At 46.3% G+C, this 22,979-nt stretch overlaps 1 protein-coding gene across 1 annotated transcript; it reads left to right on the top strand.

Annotated features, from left to right (window-relative positions):
* The first annotated feature begins 6,915 nt into the window (after nucleotides 1-6,915).
* On the top strand, nucleotides 6,916-7,512 carry LOC147981705 (serine/threonine-protein phosphatase 7 long form homolog). Its single transcript, XM_087516061.1, has 2 exons — nucleotides 6,916-7,122; nucleotides 7,210-7,512. The coding sequence occupies exons 1-2, from the start codon at nucleotides 6,931-6,933 to the stop codon at nucleotides 7,510-7,512; spliced, it is 495 nt and encodes a 164-aa protein (XP_087372187.1). The 5' UTR covers nucleotides 6,916-6,930.
* The last annotated feature ends 15,467 nt before the right edge of the window (nucleotides 7,513-22,979 follow it).

Raw genomic sequence — 22,979 nt, 5'->3', positions numbered from 1 at the left:
CACCACTAAGTATCGGTGATTGCACTGAATGCATGAACTGTTGCGACCGGTTGCCTACCACAATATAGTAAAACGGGTAAAATTAATTTGCGAACCTACAATGTTGAAAAGAATGTACAAAGTAGTGTTACCTAGTTCCATTTGATGAGACCAGGAAGAGGTCCCTGGTTGAGAAGGCGATGGCTGATTCCAGGAAGAGCTCCCTGGTTGTGAAGGAGATGGCTGATGCACAGAGAGGCGTGGTTGCTGCACGGAGTGTCGCGGTTCTGAACGCTGCACAGAGTGTCGTGGTTCTGAACGATGGACAGAGGGACGTGGGGGACGATGTGCCGGACGAGGAACGACAACATCCGTAGATCACCTACATGTAAGTGATGCGTAAATCCCTCTTAACTTCTCATCCATACGCCTCAACCATGAGAGGTGCTCTGGCTGTGGGATAGTATCCCCCCTCTCAACCTGCCGCATTAAAGCGGAAACCTCCTCTCGCGCCTGGACTGTCAAGTCACTCTGCACATGAAGAGTTAACCCATTGTATATGATAAGGTTATGATAGAACTACACATATGAGAAGCATGACACGTACCGCGTGGTGTCTCGTTCCCACAACAGAGGTAGTTGGGTACATATCGCTGGTGAGAGGGGCTTCAATCTGATCAGGAGCAGCTGATGGAACCAAGTAGATCCTCGTTGTATGCCGGTAAGTTTGTAAATACAACCCAAACTTGTCCCAGTCAAAGGGCCGAACCTCATTCCAGATATTTGTCGGTGCCGTAGTCCATTCTTGAACATAAGGGCTAATGCTCTGAAGCCAAACAGCCATGGACTTGTTTCCTCCTACGCGGCTGTACCTGAGATTGACATGCGCGTTGCATGGTTAGATATATTCTGAATGTAGTGCTGACAACTTTAATATTATTACTTACTTGTGAACATGGTCTGGTATCCGTGGAATATCTGGAATTGCAGGCTCTTGACATAGACCAAACTGTCTCATCACCCTATGAAGAGCCATCTCCTCAACCGTCACGTCGAACACCAACTTGGCCTTGGTCATCCAGTAGTGCCGATCTCTAGTGCATAAGGCAGAGATTCCAACTGGATACCTGGATGTTATAGTCTGATACGAGTAGGGCTCCCAGATAACTTGATCCTCGTGCAAACTATCAAACTGCACCGTGAAGGACGGGTAGCAGCCCTTCACCTAGGTATGTGCAAAATGTCTCTGTACATGACAACAAATTTACATTAGTAATACTATTGCACGGCAAAAATAATTGAAGGAATTACATAATTTAAAAGTACCTCTCTCCGTGCCCAAACAGATCCCATAGTAGGCAAGTCGCCGATAGCAGGCACGTAAGCCCCTGCTATGTCCTCCAACCCAAACGGTGTGTCAATGGAGACATAGGGTCGTCCAATAGGGAATCTCTCATATGACCAGAGCTGCAACAATAGTGGACATCCAACCAGACCTGACTTTCTAGACTTCAACAAGCAACCTTTGCACAAGCCTATGTACGTAGCTGCTAACACGGCAGAACCAAAACTCCTCTGGACAATATCCGCAGGGCAACGTGCGTCAGCTATCTCTCGTGCAATACCGATGAGTCGTGCATCAACAATGGTCACGTGGTTCTCCGTGAACATCGTCTTGCCGAACAACCATAGAATATATGCCTCTAGGGATCGATCAATCTGTGCGTCTGACAAATCTACTGCAGGGTATCCTAATGAGACAATCTACATAGAAAACATACGATTGTGTGAACTATGTACTATTGGTAACTAAAAAAACATAGTCATGTGGCCACGAAGGTTACCTGAAACTGGCTCAACCACCTAAAACGTGGCCCGTGAGGATCATCGTTTAAGCCCGTAGCAGTTGGCACCGTAGCTAGAAAACGGGCCTGCATATTTGCAAGCCAGCTAGGTTCTGCCTCTAAAGGACCTATGGCATCACCGGCCAAAGGTAATCCCAACAAGTAGGAGACATCCTGTAAAGTAGGCGTCATCTCTCCCCAGGGAAAGTGAAAGGTATGTGTCTCTGGTCTCCATCTATCTACTAAGCAAGTAAGGAGTGACCTGTCGTAAGAGAATCGTTTCACTTGCCTCTTTTTCAACTGCATTGGTTCACCTTCCTCATCCAAGTTCGGATGGTCAACCCACTCTTCCAACGTACCCTCAACCAGTCGTGCCAAGGGTAGAAGTCCAGCCCAACTTAACCTACAAAAAAAGAGAATGTAGCATGAAAAGTAAGTAATTATATGTTTCAATACCTATGTCAAACATGTAAGGCACTATATGTATCAATACCTATCAACCCATGAAGGGTGTATCATCCAGTTAGTCTTCGGGGTGCGAGTGACCAAAACGTCTAATTTCTTGCCCCCTTGCATAAGTGCAGCCTGATGACCTCTATCAATCGTACCATTAAGCAACGGATACAAAGACATATCTGCAATCAAAACATAGTCCAGACATTGCAAATTAATACATAGTTCGGACATACAAAGTAAAACATAGTCCAGTCGACATTACAAATTAATACATAGTTCGGACATACAAAGTAAAACATAGTCCAGTCGTCATTACAAATTAATACATAGTTCAGACATTGCAAAATAAAACATAGTCCAGACGATATTACAAATTAAAACATTCTCCCCCACATTATATAGATTGTGAGTTATTCCTTCCTCGTCCTCCCCTTCGGCCTCGACTGCCACGACCACGTCTGCCTCTTGCTCCTGTTGTTGCAGCCGTTGATGTGGAAGCACTCGTCGATGTGGAAGCACCATCTTTGTTCAGGTCAGGACAATATTTCATCCTATGCCCATAAGCCGCGCATAGCAAACATTGTCTGGTTGCTCCACCAGCTTCAGATTGGTCCATATCGTTTCGGATTCGACGGGCCTTACGTCGACCCCTGCTTGTTCGCCGAAGTTCTGGATCCGGGATGTATACTCTCTCACCGTCGTTAACCTTGTTGAAATTGCCAACGACTCTAAACCCTGTCATCTCACCGGTCCATGTGTTCAGTACAGCCTCTTTTAAGTAGTATGGCGACACAAAGGAGATGGCAGCCAACTCAATCTGGCCACAGGCAGCCAACACATGTGAGCAAGGCAGGTGCAACAACTTTGGTTTGTTGCATGTACACTCACACGTTGGATAAAATTCCGTTCCAATTTTTACCTCATGCGTCTTCACCTCATTCGCAGAACCAAAACCATCGGTAGGTAGCTGAACCTCATACCTCCTTTCCTGATTACCTACGAGTCTCACAGTGTGCTTCTTTGCTTTCTCTATCTTCTCTGCCATATACTCCATGACACGGCTACAGTAAGGTGTGTTCTGATTATCTATAATATGCTTCTTTGCTAACTCGTGTCGGTCTCTGAAATATCTCAAAGTGCCATGGAATACAGCCTCCACAATAGCTGTGAGTGGCAATGCTCTATTCCCTCTGAGTACAAAGTTATACACCTCTGCAAGGTTGGTTGTCATGTGGCCATACCTAGCTCCATGGGTGTCATGCAACAAAGACCAATTCACGGGAGGCTCTTTCTCTATCCACTCTGAAAAATCCTTTATTGCCCTTCCCTTCTTTCTCTTAGTATTAGGAGGGTCAATTGCTGGCAAGTCACAAAGACCAACTGGCTCCTCTAGCTCCGCCATGAGTGTTGCTAATTGTTGTTGGTCCTTTTCCATTTTCTTCCTGGCACGGACCTGCTTCTTAGTAAACTCATCAAGTTTTGACCAAATAAATTGGTATTTACGCTCCTGGTTCTGCTTGCACAATTTTTTAAACAAGTTCATCAACCGCTTGTTCTTGAACTGTGAGAAAAAGTTAGCCCCAAGATGGCGCATGCACCACCGGCTCTGCAAATCCTTCCAAGGTGTTGGTTCGTCTACTGTTGGATTCCTTAGTGTCTTCACAGCCTTCAATATACCAGCATGCCTATCATGAATGACACACACGTTTGGTCGATCCTTCACGATGGCAATTTTCACTTGCCGAAAGAACCACACCCAGCTCAGAAAGTTCTCACCCTCCACAAATGCCATGGCAAGTGGAATGATTTGATTGTTTCCATCCACACCAATGGCAGTCAGGATTTGCCCTTTGTACTAACCAGTCAGGAATGTACCATCCACAAACATCACAGGAGGACAATGCCGGAAAGCTTCAATGCACATAGCGAAAGAGAAGAATACTCGTTTCAACACCTTGAAACCTGGTATACTCAGCAACCTTGTATGTTGTACGTTAACATAAGTGCCGGGATTCCTCTCCTTCAATACATCCAGGAGACGGACAACATTATCATATGAGTCAAAGAACATCCCAAACCTTTCCTCCATAGCCTTCTGCTTAGCCCTCCAAGCCTTCCCATAACAAATGTTATAATTCCATCTGACCTTCACTGCTGTCTGGATGTGTTTTGCTTCCATATCTTTTTTCTCCACTATCTCAGTATACATGAGTTGCGCAATGAGAGTTGAAGTCAGGTTTGGATGACGAACCAACAAGTTTGTCCTCACATAATTATGTGGGACCACATTCGTGACAACCCAGTGGATGTTATACTTCGGCACGTGCCCGTGCACCTTCGCAGGACAACCTGTTTCAACACACTTCACGGTATAGTTTGTTGGGTTTGATCTGTCTGTCCGGAAAACCCTCTGAGTAGACATAGCCCACTTTATCACTGCATACTTCAATTTTTTCTTTGTATCAAACATAGCCCCTATCTCGACTTGGTTCAGATTATATTGCCATGGAGTCTCATGGCCATCGTTCACAGTAAGGCCGGTGGATATGTCCTGATTCCATGCAGAAGGAATCGGTACCTCCACTTCATCCTCAGAATTTTCAGAATCCAGATCCTCCGCATATCCATCCTCGTCCTCTTCCTCCATCACCCTCTGCATTTCATCGCCTTCCTCATCCCCATCAGCAACACCAGAACCAGCTAATATTATTGACTGAATATTCTGCCCAGTATCATGACCACATACATTGTCCAACATGTAGTCTGACTCCTTCTCGGTTTGGCTAGGATCCACATCCGGTGGCTGTGACCCGGATAAATGAATCTCGTTAGCAACTCGACTACCCTGGCCGGGTTCATACCCCACATGGAGTTGTACGGCATTCTCCTCCTTCGCCACTGGCTGCACTAGGACATATGGGTGGATTCTTCGGTCTCGGCAACGACTTAACAGGGTCAACCAATGCTGGCTCCTATCTATCGGCGTCAACTCCCACTTGGCATTTTTACAGGATTTGGTCCACAATGCATGAATACTAACGGAACATACTTCAGAATCCAACCCAAAACTAGTAGTCAACCAGTGCTTCAACTGTCTAATGTCCACTCTGTCCGGGTCTGAAAGTGTCATGATGCCATTTTAAAACTTGCTAAGATCAACTCCCAACTCATTATATCGAACATTACCAGGGCCATAGTAAACAGTCAAATTTACTGATACAGACATTTTCACCTGTCAGACATTGCCACCTTCTAATTAATCGCAATGAACAAATTGTTACCGGCTACACTAACTATCCGCTAAAATGCCAACACAAACCAATTAACACTAATAAAATGTGACACGTGATTATACCTTCGATGCGTGTGGCCACCTCACGAAGAACTTGCACCAACAAACAACACCAACGCCACCCCCTCGGCGGCACAAAGCTGCACCTCCTCCTCACCAGCCAAACCGCCTCCTCCTCCTCCTCAGCCCACCATGGCTTCTCCTCCTCCTCACCCCATCATGACTCCACCTCACTTGTACACACAAATAGCTATCCCATTGGGAAAAAAATGACCGTAGGCCGGTGGAGATGGCTACGATCTACCGTTTCTGTGCTTTGGATTCGAAAATAGGTGGAGAAACGAAGAGATCAGCGAGGGGGGCGATGTACAGAGAGGAACGAGAGAGAGAGCAAGAACAGTGAGAGGAGAAAGAAGACTCGTTCGGGCCTTATCCGTAACTCTTCGGCCACTGGTTAGCCGAAGACCACTTCGGTCGCTGGCTGGCCGAAGAGGCCCGTCTTCGGCCCAGTTCGCGCACACTTCGGCCTGGCTTAACCGAAGACGTCACTTCGGGCTTCCGCAGGCCGAAAAGGTCCACTTCGGCCAACCGTTGACCGACGGGCTGCTAGTTTTGCAAATAACGTATCGACACTGCTAGTTTCCGAAATTGCTATAAAAAACGTGCTACTTTTGAAAAAAAATCTGACTATGGTCCCTTGGCTTTCTCTTCGTGAACCAGGCTTACCTAGCATCAGGCTCAATATACGACTCCAGGACTCTTGTGGTTCGACGTTTAATAATTAAAAATACTCTTGCAATTATCTCTCCGCACTGCCCCAGGAATTATTTAAAATATTTTTTAAATAAAATTTGAATATCGATATGTTCATCAGGAAATCAATAGACATGGTTTTATGGAGTACTCACAATTGAAAATATAGTGGACAACATCATGGTAAGTAAATACTTCCTCCGTTCCTAAATATAAGTCATTTTATAGATTCCAATACAAACTATGGGAGCATCACGGACCTAAGTATGAGTGGTTGCTCAATTTCCGGGTAATTTCCCCAACCTCTTATCTTCAAGTTATCGTGCATATGGTTTTACAGAAAATAACTGCGGCTAACTAAAACTTTCTCTTTGCTTAATGCAGATCCAAAACTTCCGGGCGTCATTGACTGCGGAACAGATCACTCGGAGCCTGGAGGCCTACTTAATGTGGCTTTTCAGCAAGGTGATGTTCACAGAGAACCATGTCACCACTATTAACGCGCTCTACATCCCTATGGCACTCGAGATAGCGAGCGCTCAGACGGCGGATTAGATCAGACAGAGGAGTTGGGGTTCGGCGGTCTTAGCGGCTACATACCGAGGTATGTGCAACAGTTGTCAGCTTACATCGAGAAAGCCAGCCCTTCTTGGATGCCCTCTATTCCTACAACTATGGTCGTGGGAGAGGTTCTCTATAGGGCGACCAGATGTACGTGTTCGTGAGCCTATAGACGCCATGTTTGATGCTGACGGCATCGACATGCCTACTTTCGGTCTGTGTTGGACACGTCGCGAGGTATGCATCGTGTTATAGTTTAATGCAACTTTTTTCTGCACAAGAGATAGTTCAATGCTAGCGGCTACTAACTTTTGTTTTCTGCAGAGACGCTTTGCTAGTGATCAGACCAAGAGGGCATACACAGCATTGAATGAGCAGTTCGATGCGTACACCGGGGTCATCTGGCAGCCCTACACGGAAGCAGCCATACAAGCGAGATACCCTGGTGGTCTGTCTGTGCTATGCACAAGGGACCGAGATTACTGGATGACAAAATCAAAGATCATCTTCGATGTCTTCGTCGAGGAGATGGCACAACAGAGGGTTATGAGGCAATTTGGTCTTCTGCAGTTGGAGCTGCCTCCCCCTATAGAGAACCTGGTGCCAGCACACATCCACAAGTATTAACTAGTTTTTCAATGTTGCATTATCTTTCATAGTACTCCATTCGAAGCTTTAGGTAATTGTTGAACACACACCACAATTTTAGGACGACAAGGAAGGGCATGACCAGGACAACCGCTGACTGGCTAATTAGACTAGAGTCGTATGTTATAGAATGGGAGACAACAAACACACATCTATGACATGAGAATCACAATTTTGATATCAATGAATTCAATCTCTATTTGCGGCGCTACTGTTGGAAATATGCCCTAGAGGCAATAATAAATTGGTTATTATTATATTTCCTTGTTCATGATAATCATTTATTATCCATTCTAGAATTGTATTGATAGGAAACTCAGATACATGTGTGGATACATAGACAACAACATGTCCCTAGTAAGCCTCTAGTTGACTAGCTCGTTGATCAATAGATGGTTACGGTTTCCTGACCATGGACATTGGATGTCGTTGATAACGGGATCACATCATTAGGAGAATGATGTGATGGACAAGACCCAATCCTAAGTCTAGCACAAAGATCGTGTAGTTCGTATGCTAAAGCTTTTCTAATGTCAAGTGCCATTTCCTTAGACCATGAGATTGTGCAACTCCCGGATACCATAGGAGTGCTTTGGGTGTGCCAAACGTCACAACGTAACTGGGTGGCTATAAAGGTACACTACAGGTATCTCCGAAAGTGTCTGTTGGGTTGGCACGAATCGACACTGCGATTTGTCACTCCGTGTAAACGGAGAGGTATCTCTGGGCCCACTCGGTAGGACATCATCATAATGTGCACAATGTGATCAAGGAGTTGATCACGGGATGATGTGTTACGGAACGAGTAAAGAGACTTGCCGGTAACGAGATTGAACAAGGTATCAGGATACCGACGATCGAATCTCGGGCAAGTATCGTACCGCTAGACAAAGGGAATTGTATACGGGATTGATTAAGTCCTTGACATCGTGGTTCATCCGATGAGATCATCGTGGAGCATGTGGGAGCCAACATGGGTATCTAGATCCCGCTGTTGGTTATTGACCGGAGAGTTGTCTCGGTCATGTCTGCATGACTCCCGAACCCGTAGGGTCTGCACACTTAAGGTTCGATGACGCTAGGGTTATAGGGAAAGTATGTATGCGGTTACCGAATGTTGTTCGGAGTCCCGGATGAGATCCCGGACGCCATGAGGAGTTCCGGAATGGTCCGGAGGTAAAGATTGATATATAGAAAGTATGGTTTTGGCCACCGAAATTGTTCCGGGCATCACTAGTAGTGTACCGGGACCACCGGAGGGGTCCGGGGGTCCACCAGGTGGGGCCACCAGCCCCGGAGGCCTACATGGGCCAATAGTAGGAAGGGACCAGCCCCGAGGTGGGCTGGGGCGCCTCCCACCAAGGCCCAAGGCGCCTCCAAGAGGGGAAGGGGGCAAACCCTAGGGCAGATGGGCCCTAAGGCCCACCCCAGGTGCGCCTCCCCCTCTCCCCCTTGTGGCCGCCACCCAGATGGGTTCTGGGGGCTGCCGCCACCCCTAGGGAGGGAACCCTAGGTGGGGGCGCAGCCCCTCCCCTCCCCCTATATATACTTGAGGTTTGGGGCTGCCCAAAACACGTGATTCAATCTCCCTGTTGGCACAGCCCTACCCCTCTCCCTCCTCGTCTCTCGTAGTGCTTGGCGAAGCCCTGCCGGAGTCCCGCGCTCCTCCACCACCACCACGCCATCGTGCTGCTGCTGGATGGAGTCTTCCCCAACCTCTCCTTCTCCCCTTGCTGGATCAAGGCGTAGGAGACGTCACCGGGCTGTACGTGTGTTGAACACGGAGGTGCCGTCCGTTCGGCACTAGGATCATCGGTGATTTGGATCACGACGAGTACGACTCCATCAACCCCGTTCACTTGAACGCTTCCGCTTAGCGATCTACAAGGGTATGTAGATGCACTCTCCTTCCCTCGTTGCTAGATTACTCCATAGATTGATCTTGGTGATGCGTAGAAAATTTTGAATTTCTGCTACGTTCCCCAACAGTGGCATCATGAGCTAGGTCTATACGTAGTTTCTATGCACGAGTAGAACACAAGTTGTTGTGGGCGTCGATTTTGTTAATTTGCTTTCCGTTACTAGTCTTATCTTGATTCGGCGGCATCGTGGGATGAAGCGGCCCGGACCGACCTTACACATACTCTTACGTGAGACTGGTTCCACCGACTGACATGCACTAGTTGCATAAGGTGGCTAGCGGGTGTCTGTCTCTCCCACTTTACTCGGATCGGATTCGATGAAAAGGGTCCTTATGAAGGGTAAATAGAAATTGGCATATCACGTTGTGGTTTTCGCGTAGGTAAGAAACGTTCTTGCTAGAAACCTATAGCAGCCACGTAAAAACTTGCAACAACAATTAGAGGACGTCTAACTTGTTTTTGCAGCATATGCCTTGTGATGTGATATGGCCAAAAGGATGTGATGAATGATATATGTGATGTATGAGATTGGTCATGTTCTTGTAATAGGAATCACGACTTGCATGTTGATGAGTATGACAACCGGCAGGAGCCATAGGAGTTGTCTTAATTTATTTATGACCTGCATGTCAACATAAACGTCATGTAATTACTTTACTTTATTGCTAAAGCGTTAGCCATAGTAGTAGAAGTAATAGATGACGAGACAACTTCAAGAAGACACGATGATGGAGATCATGATGATGGAGATCATGGTGTCATGCTGGTGACAACGATGATCATGGAGCCCCGAAGATGGAGATCAAGAGGAGCAAAATGATATTGGCCATATCATGTCACTATTTGATTGCATGTGATGTTTATCATGTTTTACATCTTATTTGCTTAGAACGACGGTAGCTTAAATAAGATGATCCCTCACTAAAATTTCAAGAAAAGTGTTCCCCCTAACTGTGCACCGTTGCGAAGGTTCATCGTTTCGAAGCACCACATGATGATCGGGTGTGATAGATTCTAACGTTCGAATACAATGGGTGTAAGCCAGATTTACACACGCAATACACTTAGGTTGACTTGACGAGCCTAGCATGTACAGACATGGCCTCGGAACACGGAATACCGAAAGGTCGAGCATGAGTCGTATAGAAGATACGATCAACATGTAGATGTTCACCGATGATGACTAGTCCGTCTCACGTGATGATCGGACATGGCCTAGTCGATTCGGATCATGTTTCACTTAGATGACTAGAGGGATGTATATCTGAGTGGGAGTTCATTAAATAATTTGATTAGATGAACTCAATTATCATGAACATAGTCTAAATTGTCTTTGCAAATATGTTGTAGATAAATAGCTCACGTTGTAGCTCCCTGTTTCAATACGTTCCTAGAGAAAGATTAAGTTGAAAGATATTGTAAGCAATGATGCGGACTAGGTCCGTAGTCCGAGGAGTGTCCTCACTGCTACACAGAAGGCTTACGTCTTTGATGCACCGCTCGATGTGCAAACCCCTACAACGTCGTCTGTGGATGTTGTGAACACTTGACAAACACATCCTGATGACTACATGATAGTTTAGTGCACCATACTTTATGGCTTAGAATCGGGATTCCAATGATGTTTTGAACACCATAGAACATATGTTCCAAGAGCTGAAATTGGTATTTCAGGCTCATGCCCGTGTTGAGAGGTGTGAGACCTCTGACAAGTTCTTTTGCCAACAAGATGGAGGAGAATAGCTCAGCTAGTGAGCATGTCCTCAGAATGTCTGGGTGCTACAATCACTTAAATCAAGTGGGAGTTAAACTTCCAGATAAGATAGTGATTGGTAGAGTTCTCTAGACACTATCACTAAGCTACTAGATCTTCGTGATGAACTATGACATGCAAGGGATGGAGTTAATCCCAGAGCTGTTCGCGGTGCTTAAGACCGCAAAAGGTAGAAATCAAGAAGGAGCATCAAGTGTTGATGGTTTAACAAGACCACTGGTTTCAAGAAGGGCATGGGCTAGAAGGGAAACTTCATGGATGGCAAACCAGTTGCAGCTCCAGTGAAGGAACCCAATGTTGAACCCAAACCCGAGACTAAGTGCTTCTATTGTAAAGGGAACGATCACTGGTAGCGGAATTACCCCAAATACATGGTAGATAAGAAGGCTGACAACTTCAACAAAATTTATACGTGTTATTAATGTGTACCTCACTAGTACTCCTGGTAGCACCTGGGTATTGGATACCGGTTCAGTTGCTATTATTGGTGACTTGAAGCAAAAGCTATGGACTAAATGGAGACTGGCCGAGGGCGAGGTGACGAGTGTGTTGGAAGTGTTTCCAAAGTTGATGAGATCACCATCGCACGCTCCATCTGCCTTCGGGATTAGTATTGAACCTAGATAAATGTTATCAGGTGTCTACGTTGAGCATGAATATGATTAGATCATGTTCATTGCAATACGGTCATTCATTTAAGTTAGAGAATAATGGTTATTCTGTTTACATGAATGATAACTTTCATGGTCATGCACCCTATGTGAATGGTTCATTGAATCTCGGTCATGGTGATACACATGTTCACGCCAAAAGATGTAGAGTTAATAATGATAGTACCACTTTCTTGTGGCACTGCCGCTTAGGTCATATTGGCGTAAGATGCATGAGAAACTCCATATCGATGGATGTTTGGAGTCACTTGATTTTGAATCACTTGACACATGAGAGCCATGCCTCATGGGCAGGATGACTAAGACCCCGTTTTCAGGTACAATGAAACGGGCAAGTGACTTGTTGGAAATCATGCATGCTGATACGTGTGATCCAATGAGAATTGAAGCGTGCGGTGGATATCACTATTTTCTCATCTTCACTGACGATTTGGGTAGATATAGGTATATCTACTTAATGAAGCACAAGTCTGAAATGTTTGAAAAGTTCAAGCGATTTCAGAGTGAAGTTAAGAATCATCATAACAATAAGATCATGTTCCTACGATCTGATCAAAAGGGGATTTTCTGAGTTATGAGTTTGGCAATAAGACATTGTGGAATTGTTTCACAGTTGAAGCCACCTAGAACACCACAAGGTAATGGTGTGTCCAGACGTCGTAATCGAACACTATGAGATATGGTGCGATCTATGATGTCTCTTATCAATCTACCGTTTTCATTTTGAGGTTATGCGTTAGAGACAGCTGCATTCACTTTAGATAGGACACCATCTAAGTCCGTTGAGACAACGTCGTATGAACATTGGTTTGGTAAGAAACCAAAGTTGTCGTTTCTTAATGTTTGGGGCTGCGATGCTTAAGGCTTCAGCCGGAGAAGCTCGAACCCAAAGCGGACAAACACATCTTCATAGGATACCCAAAGGTGAAAGTAGGGTATACCTTCTATCTTAGATCCGAGGGCAAATTGTTTGTCGCTAAGAACGGGTCCTTTCTCGAGAAGGAGTTTCTCTCGAAAGAATTGAGTGGGAGGAAGATAGAACTTGATGAGGTTGTCGAACCTTTACTTCAACCAGAGAGTGATGCAACACAGAAAAATGTTTTCTGTGGCGCCTACGTCTGTTGAAGAGGAAGTTAATGATAGTGATCATGAAGCTTCGGATGAAGTTGCTATCGAACCTCGGAGGTCGACAAGGATATGTACTACTCCTTAGTGGTACGGTAATCCTGTCTTAGATATCATGTTGTTAAACAACAATGAACCTACGAGCTATGGAGAAGCGATGGTGGGCCCGTATTCCGACAGATGGTTAGAAGCCATGAAATCCGAGATAGGATCCATGTATAAAAACAAAGTATGGACTTTGGTGGACTTGCCCGATGATCGGCAAACCATTGAGATAAATGAATCTTTAAGAAGAATACGGACATGGGCGGTAATGTTACCGTCTATGAAGCTCGACTTATGGGAACGAATCTTTTCATAAGTTCAAGGAGTTGACTACGATGAGAATTTCTCACCCGTAGCGATGCTTAAGTCCGTCGGAATCATGTTAGCATTAGCTGTATTTTTCGATTATGAAATCTTACAGATGGATGTCAAAACAAGTTTTCTTATCAGTTTTTGTAAGAGAAATTGTATGTGATATAATAAAAGGTTTTGTCAATCCTAAGGATGCTAAAAGGTATGCTGGCTCCAACAATCCTTCTATGAACTAGAGCGAGCATCTCGGAATCGGAATATATGCTTTGATGGAGTGATTAAAGCTTTTAGGTTTATACAATGTTTGTTAGAAACTTGTATTTACAAGAAAGTGAGTGGGAGCACTACAACATTTCTGATAAGTATATGTGGATGACATATTGTTGATCCGAAATAATGTAGAATTTCTGGAAAGCATAAACGTTTGTTTGAAGAGTGATTTTCAAAGGAAGACCTGGATAAAGCTGCTTACATATTTGGCATCAAGATCTATAGAGATAGATCAAGACGCCTGATGATACTTTCAAAGAACGCACACCTTGACATGTTTTTGAAGGAGTTCAAAATAGATCAGTCAAAGAAGGGGTTCTTACCTGAGTTGTAAGGTGTGAAGTTGAGTAAGACTCAAAGATTGACCACGGCAGAAGAAAGAGCAAGGACGAAGGTCGTCCCCTATGCTCTTGTCATAGGCTCTATACGGTATGCCATGCTGAGTACCGCACCTGATGTGTGCCTTGCCACATGTCTGGCAAGAGGGTACAAAGGTGATCTAGGACTGGACCACCAGATAGCGGTCAAAATTATCCTTAGAGGAATAAGGAAATGTTTCTCGGCTATGGAGGTGATAAAGAGTTCGACGTAAAGAGTTACGTCGATGCAAGCTTAACACCTATCCAGATAGCTCTGAGTAGAGATACCGGATACGTATAATGGAGCAACAATTTGGAATAGCTCCAAGTGGAACGTGGTAGCAGCATCTACGATATAAAGTTTTGCGAAATACATAGGGATCTGAATATGGCAAGACCCGTTGACTACAACCTCTCTCACAAGCATAACATGATCAAACCCAGAACTCTTTGAGTGTTTATCACATAGTGATGTGAACTAGATCATTGAGTCTAGTAGACTCTTGGATGTTGGTCACATGGCGATGTGACCTGTGAGTGTTAATCACATGGCGATGTGAACTAGATTATTGACTCTAGTGCAAGTGGGAGACTGTTGGAAATATGCCCTAGAGGCAATAATAAATTGGTTATTATTATATTTCCTTGTTCATGATAATCATTTCTTATCCATGCTAGAATTGTATTGATACGAAACTCAGATACATGTGTGGATACATAGACAACAACATGTCCCTAGTAAGCCTCTAGTTGACTAGCTCGTTGATTAATAGATGGTTACGGTTTCCTGACCATGGACATTGGATGTCGTTGATAACGGGATCACATCATTAGGAGAATGATGTGATGGACAAGACCCAATCCTAAGCCTAGCACAAAGATCGTGTAGTTCGTATGCTAAAGCTTTTCTAATGTCAAGTGTCATTTCCTTAGACCATGAGATTGTGCAACTCCCGGATACCGTAGGAGTGCTTTGGGTGTGCCAAACGTCACAACGTAACTGGGTGGCTATAAAGGTACACTACAGGTATCTCCGAAAGTGTCTGTTGGGTTGGTACGAATCGAGACTGGGATTTGTCACTCCGTGTAAATGGAGAGGTATCTCTGGGCCCACTCGGTAGGACATCATCATAATGTGCACAATGTGATCAAGAAGTTGATCACGGGATGATGTGTTACGGAACAAGTAAAGATACTTGACGGTAACGAGATTGAACAAGGTATCAGGATACAGACGATCGAATCTCGGGCAAGTATCATACTGCTAGACAAAGGGAATTGTATACGGGGTTGATTAAGTCCTTGACATCGTGGTTCATCCGATGAGATCATCGTGGAGCATGTGGGAGCCAACATGGGTATCCAGATCCCGCTGTTGGTTATTGACCGGAGAGTTGTCTCGGTCATGTCTGCATGACTCCCGAACCCGTAGGGTCTGCACACTTAAGGTTCGATGACGCTAGGGTTATAGGGAAGTATGTATGCGGTTACCGAATGTTGTTCGGAGTCCCGGATGAGATCCCGGACATCACGAGGAGTTCCGGAATGGTCCGGAGGTAAAGATTGATATATAGGAAGTATGGTTTTGGCCACCGAAATTGTTCCGGGCATCACTAGTAGTGTACCGGGACCACCGAAGGGGTCCGGGGGTCCACCAGGTGGGGCCACCAGCCCCGGAGGCCTACATGGGCCAATAGTGGGAAGGGACCAGCCCCGAGTTGGGCTGGGGCGCCTCCCACCAAGGCCCAAGGCGCCTCCAAGAGGGGAAGGGGGCAAACCCTAGGGCAGATGGGCCCTAAGGCCCACCCCAGGTGCGCCTCCCCCTCTCCCCCTTGTGGCCGCCACCCAGATGGGATCTGGGGGCTGCTGCCACCCCTAGGGAGGGAACCCTAGGTGGGGGCGCAGCCCCTCCCCTCCCCCTATATATACTTGAGGTTTGGGGCTGCCCAAAACACGCGATTCAATCTCCCTGTTGGCACAGCCCTACCCCTCTCCCTCCTCGTCTCTCGTAGTGCTTGGCGAAGCCCTGCTGGAGTCCCGCGCTCCTCCACCACCACCACGCCATCGTGCTGCTGCTGGATGGAGTCTTCCCCAACCTCTCCTTCTCCCCTTGCTGGATCAAGGCGTAGGAGACGTCACCGGGCTGTGCGTGTGTTGAACACAGAGGTGCCGTCCGTTCGGCACTAGGATCATCGGTGATTTGGATCACGACAAGTACGACTCCATCAACCCCGTTCACTTGAACGCTTCCGCTTAGCGATCTACAATGGTATGTAGATGCACTCTCCTTCCCTCGTTGCTAGATTACTCCATAGATTGATCTTGGTGATGCGTAGAAAATTTTGAATTTCTGCTACGTTCCCCAACAGCTACATGACCGGAACACGATTACGCATCGTTGAGAACTCCCACCCAGAGGAGATACCGGATCCTACTCCGTCGGATATGTACCCGAGCTATGACACTTCGGGCTCTAGGCAGTACGCGGTAAGATATATTTTCTTTAAGTAATGTTGTCACATACTTTGACGTGCAAGAGACATACATTATTAATCGTCATGGAAATTTGCAGGCTACCTTGATACACGAACTCTACCAGGACGTGACCACCTTGGGACGATCACTGTCTTCTGGACCTCTTTTTCAGCACCGTCCAGTGCTACAGCCCTTCTTGGAACGAATTCAGAACAAGATACGGACTGTGTACGAGGCTATCACGTGCACCCGGAGAACCGACGTTGTTCAGCACCACCAGCAGCAGCCGCGTCACTCCATGCACCAACATCAACCACGTCCACGTCTAGCACATCAGCCGACAACTAGGCCACCCCGTCCTGACCAACCTGGCAGTTCAACGTGGCAGCAACCACAGCACTATGGTCCCACGTCGAGCTTCGTGTTTTCTCCACAGCCACGGCAGCACGGTCCCTCGTCGAGCTTCGTGTTTTCTCCACAGCCACAGCAGCATGGTCCCTCGTCGAGCTTCGTGTTTGAGCCAGAGCAGCCTTCACAACCAGCAGGTAAGTGTCTTCATTTTTATTGTTTTCAATATTAATTGAGGCGACCTCATTCTTCATGACTAAACGTTCCATCGTGCAGGAGCCTACGGATATCATGCGTCTATGTCAGCATCACATGATACGTGGGGGAGTGATCAACATCCCAAGGAGAACATACGTGCTCAGATGTCGCAGCACACCCAGTGGATGAACATGTATTCGACTCCTCCACCAGGCCCCACACAGGATACACAGCATGACCAGGGAGAGTCTGAAATTCCTCCTCGTAACATTAGGCCACCTAACAGGTTGGGATGGTCACCGCTTCCAGATCCGCCTCCCCGCCAGGCCAGACGTCGTCACTGACGCTTCCATCTATCAGTAGAGACATGACCATCTACTTATGTATGAGACTTATGTCTATTCTATGTATGAGACAAATGACTATGTACTTATGTATGAGACATATGCCTACTCTATTTTAGTACTCTGTTATCCGAACTACAACATCATATTTAGATAGAACATAATGCTCGTACAACAAGACAGTATAAACAACTAGATAGAACTACATCTAAATTAACGTTACATACGACTAAACTTACAACATACATCATAAAAACTACATGAAGTCATCATCGTCATCCTCCGTCGATGCAGAACTCTTGCCCTTCGAGGATGCAGGACTCTTACCCTTGGATGATGCAGAACTCTTGCCCTTCGAGGATGCAGTACTCTTGCCCTTGGACGATGCAAAACTCTTGCTCTTTGACGATGCAGAACTCGGAAGTGGTGGCATGAAGATATCATCTTCGTCCTCGCTCTCCTAAGTCCATAAAAATGGATGCTTTTCTACAGTCCTTCTGAAAGTTTCACTCTCCAGCTCCACCACCTTCTTCCACCTTGCATGCAACCTAAGAAGTTCTATACGTACCTCCTCATAGGTCCTTTCAGGCCACCCAGACATACGTAATTCGCGAGCCAACTAATTCATTATGGTGTCACTACCGGTGAGTTCGTCCCATGGAACTATCCTATTGTCCATCCTGAAATCGGTAGCTAGCCTCAGAAGAGTCCTGCTCATCTCAGGGTGAAAACTACGATCGAAAGGATAATGGGACATCTCAACTACACTACACTGGAATGCTTATCCTCCTCTGTCTGAAGGGGGTTTTATAGGTAGGGATGAGAAAATGGCGGGAAAGAACGACTGCGGTATGGCGGGAAACGATTGGCGGGAAAGAGTTGGCACGAACTTATGGCGGGAAACGGGTGGCGGGAAAGAGTTGGCGCGAACATATGGCGGGAAAATATTACGGGCAAAGGGTTGCACGAAATACGTCATAGTTTATAAAAAAATCTAGGGATCGTTCGGGAAAAAAATGGTGGCATGCACCCGTCGGCCCATAGCAGGCCAATTAGTCCCTGTCGGCCCGCAGCTGGCCAATTAGTCGCTGTCGGCCCACAGCAGGCCAATTAGTCCCTGTCGGCCCACTACTGGCCGACTGGAGCTGAACTGGTGGCCGACAGGCCAATCGGCCAGCAGCAAGCCGATAGGGTCTCAGTCGGCCTGCTGTGGGCCGACTAGGTCCACTCGGCCAGCTGTGGGCCGGCGGTGTATTATTTTCGAAAATTATCTTTTGAGCGTAATATTTGTGCAAATTAATAAAAAAATTGTATTATTTAAAAAAATGTACTTGGCTTTCTCTTCCTGAACCAGGCTTAGCTAGCATCAGGCTCAATATACGACTCCAGGACTCTTGTGGTTTGATGTTTAATAATTAATACTCTTGCAATTTAACTCTCCGCACTGCCCCGGGAATTATTTAAAATATTTTTATAATGAAAGTTGAATATTGATATGTTCATCGGGAAATCAGTAGACATGGTTTTATGGAGTACTCACAATTGAAAAGATAGTGGACAACATCATGGTAAGTAAATACTTCCTCCGTTCCTAAATATAAGTCGTTTTATAGATTTCAATACAAACTACATACGGATCCGTACGTAGTTTGTATTGGAATCTGTAAAACAACTTATATTTAGGAACAGAGTGAGTAGTTACTAAATATACTATTATTATAACATAAGCTATCTATGAGATTATTTGCATAAACGTGAGTCATGAGTGTTTAAGGCACTAAGAACGATGATTTAGAATCAGAGAAGATACACACTTTTTTTTAGAATCTAGAGTAAAGAATTACTCAAGAGGTAGGGTCACAATCCATGAGCATCAAATTGCACAATCTATCTGGAACACCGGCAATAATCCGCAGGTCGCCCTTCTGTTTTGCTTCAACTGCAAGCTCATGGGCCATGACGTTGCACTCCCTTCCAGCAAAAGAGCACTTTTGTAATATGCAAACAGATCAACCCATAGCAAGGGGATCGACAGGGGCCATCAGAGTTTAATTCTTTATAATAATCGCTTCACAATCCATCTCCAACTCCACCGGCCCCCTGTACACATCGGCCAATGCATACAGGCCAATCAGAGCCTCCCTTGCCTCAGCTTCCTCAACACTGCCCGAGGTAGGTAGCTATCTCCCGATCGAGAAAAAGGCCAACCCTCTGAAATCCCTAGCTATTGCTCCCGCCCAGCTCTCCCCACTTCCTGATGAAAAAAGCCGCATCAGCGTTAAACTTGGACGTTCTTTGTATACGTGCTGTCCAATGCCTACGCTTCTGAACCAGCTGTCGCGACGAGGGGTTGGACAGGGACAACGCGTCCTTCCCTAGCTCAGATTCAGAATTCATGAGCGCACTTTTCAGATCCTCCTCGTACCGCACTAGGAACAAAACAAATTGCTTAATAGTCTCTTTTCCACTCCCATACACACAGTCATCTCTTAGATGCCAGCTCCTCCAGAGAAGTAACATCGCTCTCGTCCACATGACATCTGTTTCTGTACTCAACAGCAATTGTAGCCAGTCCGGTCCTGTCCAGCGGAAGGAGAATTCGAAGGGGAGGTCCCATTCCTCTCGTAGCGCCTCTCTCAGTGCTCTGTGCTCTTATTACACTCAACCACTGCATGGTATTCATCATCATCTCCACGGCCGCAGATAATACAAGTAGCGTCTAGCTCAAGTGTCCGTCTGAACTTGTTCCTTTTTGTTGCTAAAGAATTAGTGGCAATCCTCCAACCAAATATACTTACTTTAGGAGGCACATTGGATTTTCAAATAAGATCCCATATACTTCGGTCATGTGCATCACTTGACGAGATCGGCGGATTTTGAGAGACATGGCCTTGACAGGAAGCGGCAAGCTTGTACACGCTATTGACAGAAAAAACCCCACTCTTCTCATACTGCCAAGCGATACAATCCTCCGCATCCGAGCTAGGGATAGCCAATTTACAAATATCTTCAGCATTGAAATCATGGAAGATTTACATAATGAAGTCCACGTTCCACTCTTTGCTGTTCGGTTGCATCAACTGATTTCCCCACCTCAGTCTCGATCTCCTTATGAACGATGCACTTCGAAGACCCTCTTTCCTAGGGATCCACTGGTCCCTTTGGTTCTGGATGTCCTTACCATTCCTCATTCTCCAAATGATGCCTTTTTCAACAACTCAAGGTCAACCTCAATTCCTCTCCATACTGGGAGTAAATAGCATAAAACTACTACTTTACATGCTAGGGTTTCAAAAAACTACCGATTTTTAATTTTTCTCAGATAACTACCAAATGGGCGGTCGGCTGTTTTAAAAAACCCAAATCATCGAGTCTTTATCAGTTGATCACGATTATGACAGGTTGGGCCCACAGCTAAACAAACCGTTAGTTTGACCTTAGTTTGACCGTTAACTTACATGTGGGGCCCACATGTAAGTTTCTTCTTCCTCTTCTATTTCTTCTTTCTCTGCCTCTTGTGACAGACATCTCCTCTCCCGAGCCAGCGACCCCCTCCCCCTCCCAAGCCGGCGACCCCCTCCCCCTCACACGCCGGCGAACCTCCCCCAAGCCGGAGCTCCTGGTGGCGACGGTTGCAACGAGGCCGGCCTCGTCCGAGACACTCCAGCAGCGGCGCATGCCATCTGCGTCGAGCTTGAGGAGCTCGGGCCAGGGGATGACGGCGGCCGCGGGCGAGGCACGGCGTGGGGGCGGCGTGGAGACCTGAGCGGAGCCCCATGGCCGGCGGCGCCCCAGGCGGCTCCCGATGGTGCGCGGTGGCGCGGTGACCCGAGCCAAAGCCCCATGCCTGCCGGTGCTCCAGGCGGATCCCTATGGCGCGCGGCGGCGCGAGGACCTGAGCCGGAGCCCCACGGCGGCGCGCCCGGCGACCACCCCGGCCACCCAGGCTGCGGGCGCGGCGACCACGGGCGAAGCCCCATGGTGCAACGGCGACCACGGGTAGAGCCCTTTGGAGGCGTGGCGGCGACAGCCCAAGGACCCGATTGCTTTTTTAAAATGATTCCAGGGACCCGATTGCTTTTTAAAAATATTTGTATGGGCTAATCTGTAAAAAATCTGTTGATGAGGCGCTGACATGTGGCCCCCACAAGTCAGTTAACGGTCAAACAAACGGTCAACCAAACGGTGTGTTTAGTGGCGGGCCCGGCGTGTCATAAACATGTTTAATTTTTTAACAAAGAGAATTTGGGGTTTTTTGAAACAGTCAACCCCTGACTTGGTAATTATCTAAGAAAAATTAAAAATCGATAGTTTTTTGGAACCCTAGCCTGTAAAGTAGTAGTTTTATGCTATTTATTCCCATACTGGGGACGCATCCAAAGAAAACACAATGCCTAGCAAGTTTCCATGGGGACAATATTTGGATTTGATCACTCTCGCACATAGACTATTTGGATTCTGAAGCAGTCTCCATCCTTGCTTTGCCAGGAGAGCAATGTTGAACAGATGCATATCCCTAAACCCAATCCCTCCCGTCGCTTGGGCTGTGTCATATGCTCCCACGACATCCAGTGAACATTCCGTTGGCCCTCCTCATCGCTCCACCAGATACCCCTTATCATTTTCTCATATTTCTCGCAGATGCCCTTAAGCAGGAAAATACCCATAGTGAAGCATGGAAGAGCATGAACTACTAACATGACGTGCACTTCTTTCGCGGCGTAAGACATAAACTTTGCCGAACAGTCATTACATCTTTTTCCAAACCTATCCATGATTGGTTGGAAGCATTAGTCCTTCATCCTTCCTTCTGGTGTTTGATGTCCTAAGTACTTACTTTCAAAGGAAGTAGACACCACTCCTAAAGTGTCCTTGATAACGTTTCTGGTCGCCTCTGGGCAGTGCTTGCTGAAAAGAAGAGAACATTTGCTTTCACTAAATAATTGTTCCTTACATTTCTAAAAAGTGATTAGAACCTTCTTGATAGTCTCTGCTTGTCCTTGCTTGGGTTTAAAGAAAATCAAACTGTCGTCCATAAAGAGCAGGTTTGACATGCCGGGACTGTTTCTGGCAATTTTTAGAGGGGTCAAATTCCCATCATCAATCTCCTTATTCCTGAGGTTTACCAGGCCATCCGCAATGAAAAGTAAAAGGTACGGGCTCAGTGGATCCCCTTGTCTTAAACCCTCTAAAGGGGTGAAAGGGGCAAGGAGTTCTCCATTACATCTGACCGAATACCTGATTGAACGCACACATTGCATGACCCAGGTAGTCCATATCTGGTTGAAACCGATTTCTTGTAACACCACTGCTAGGAAGAGCCAATCCACCCTATCATATGCTTTCACCAAATCCAGCTTATATGCACAGTGAGTGTTATGGCTATTCCTAGAGTGTTGGATCTTATGAAATCACTCAAATGCAATGGTGGCATTGTCCGTGATCAAACGTCCCGGGATAAAGGAGCTCTGCGTTTCCGAAATGATTTCATCCAGGAAAGGCCTAAGACAGTTGACAAGGCATTTAGAGATCACCTTGTATATGACATTGCACAATCTGATTGGCAGTAATCTTTCAGCAACTAAGGTTCCTTGCCTTTGGGT

The sequence above is a fragment of the Triticum urartu genome, chromosome 3A, assembly GCF_056163025.1.
Source record: "Triticum urartu cultivar PI428250 chromosome 3A, HENAU_Tu73, whole genome shotgun sequence".
Taxonomy (NCBI): domain Eukaryota; kingdom Viridiplantae; phylum Streptophyta; class Magnoliopsida; order Poales; family Poaceae; genus Triticum; species Triticum urartu.
The sequence above is the reverse complement of the archived record's forward strand: the minus strand, read 5'-3'. Positions and strand labels throughout refer to the sequence as shown.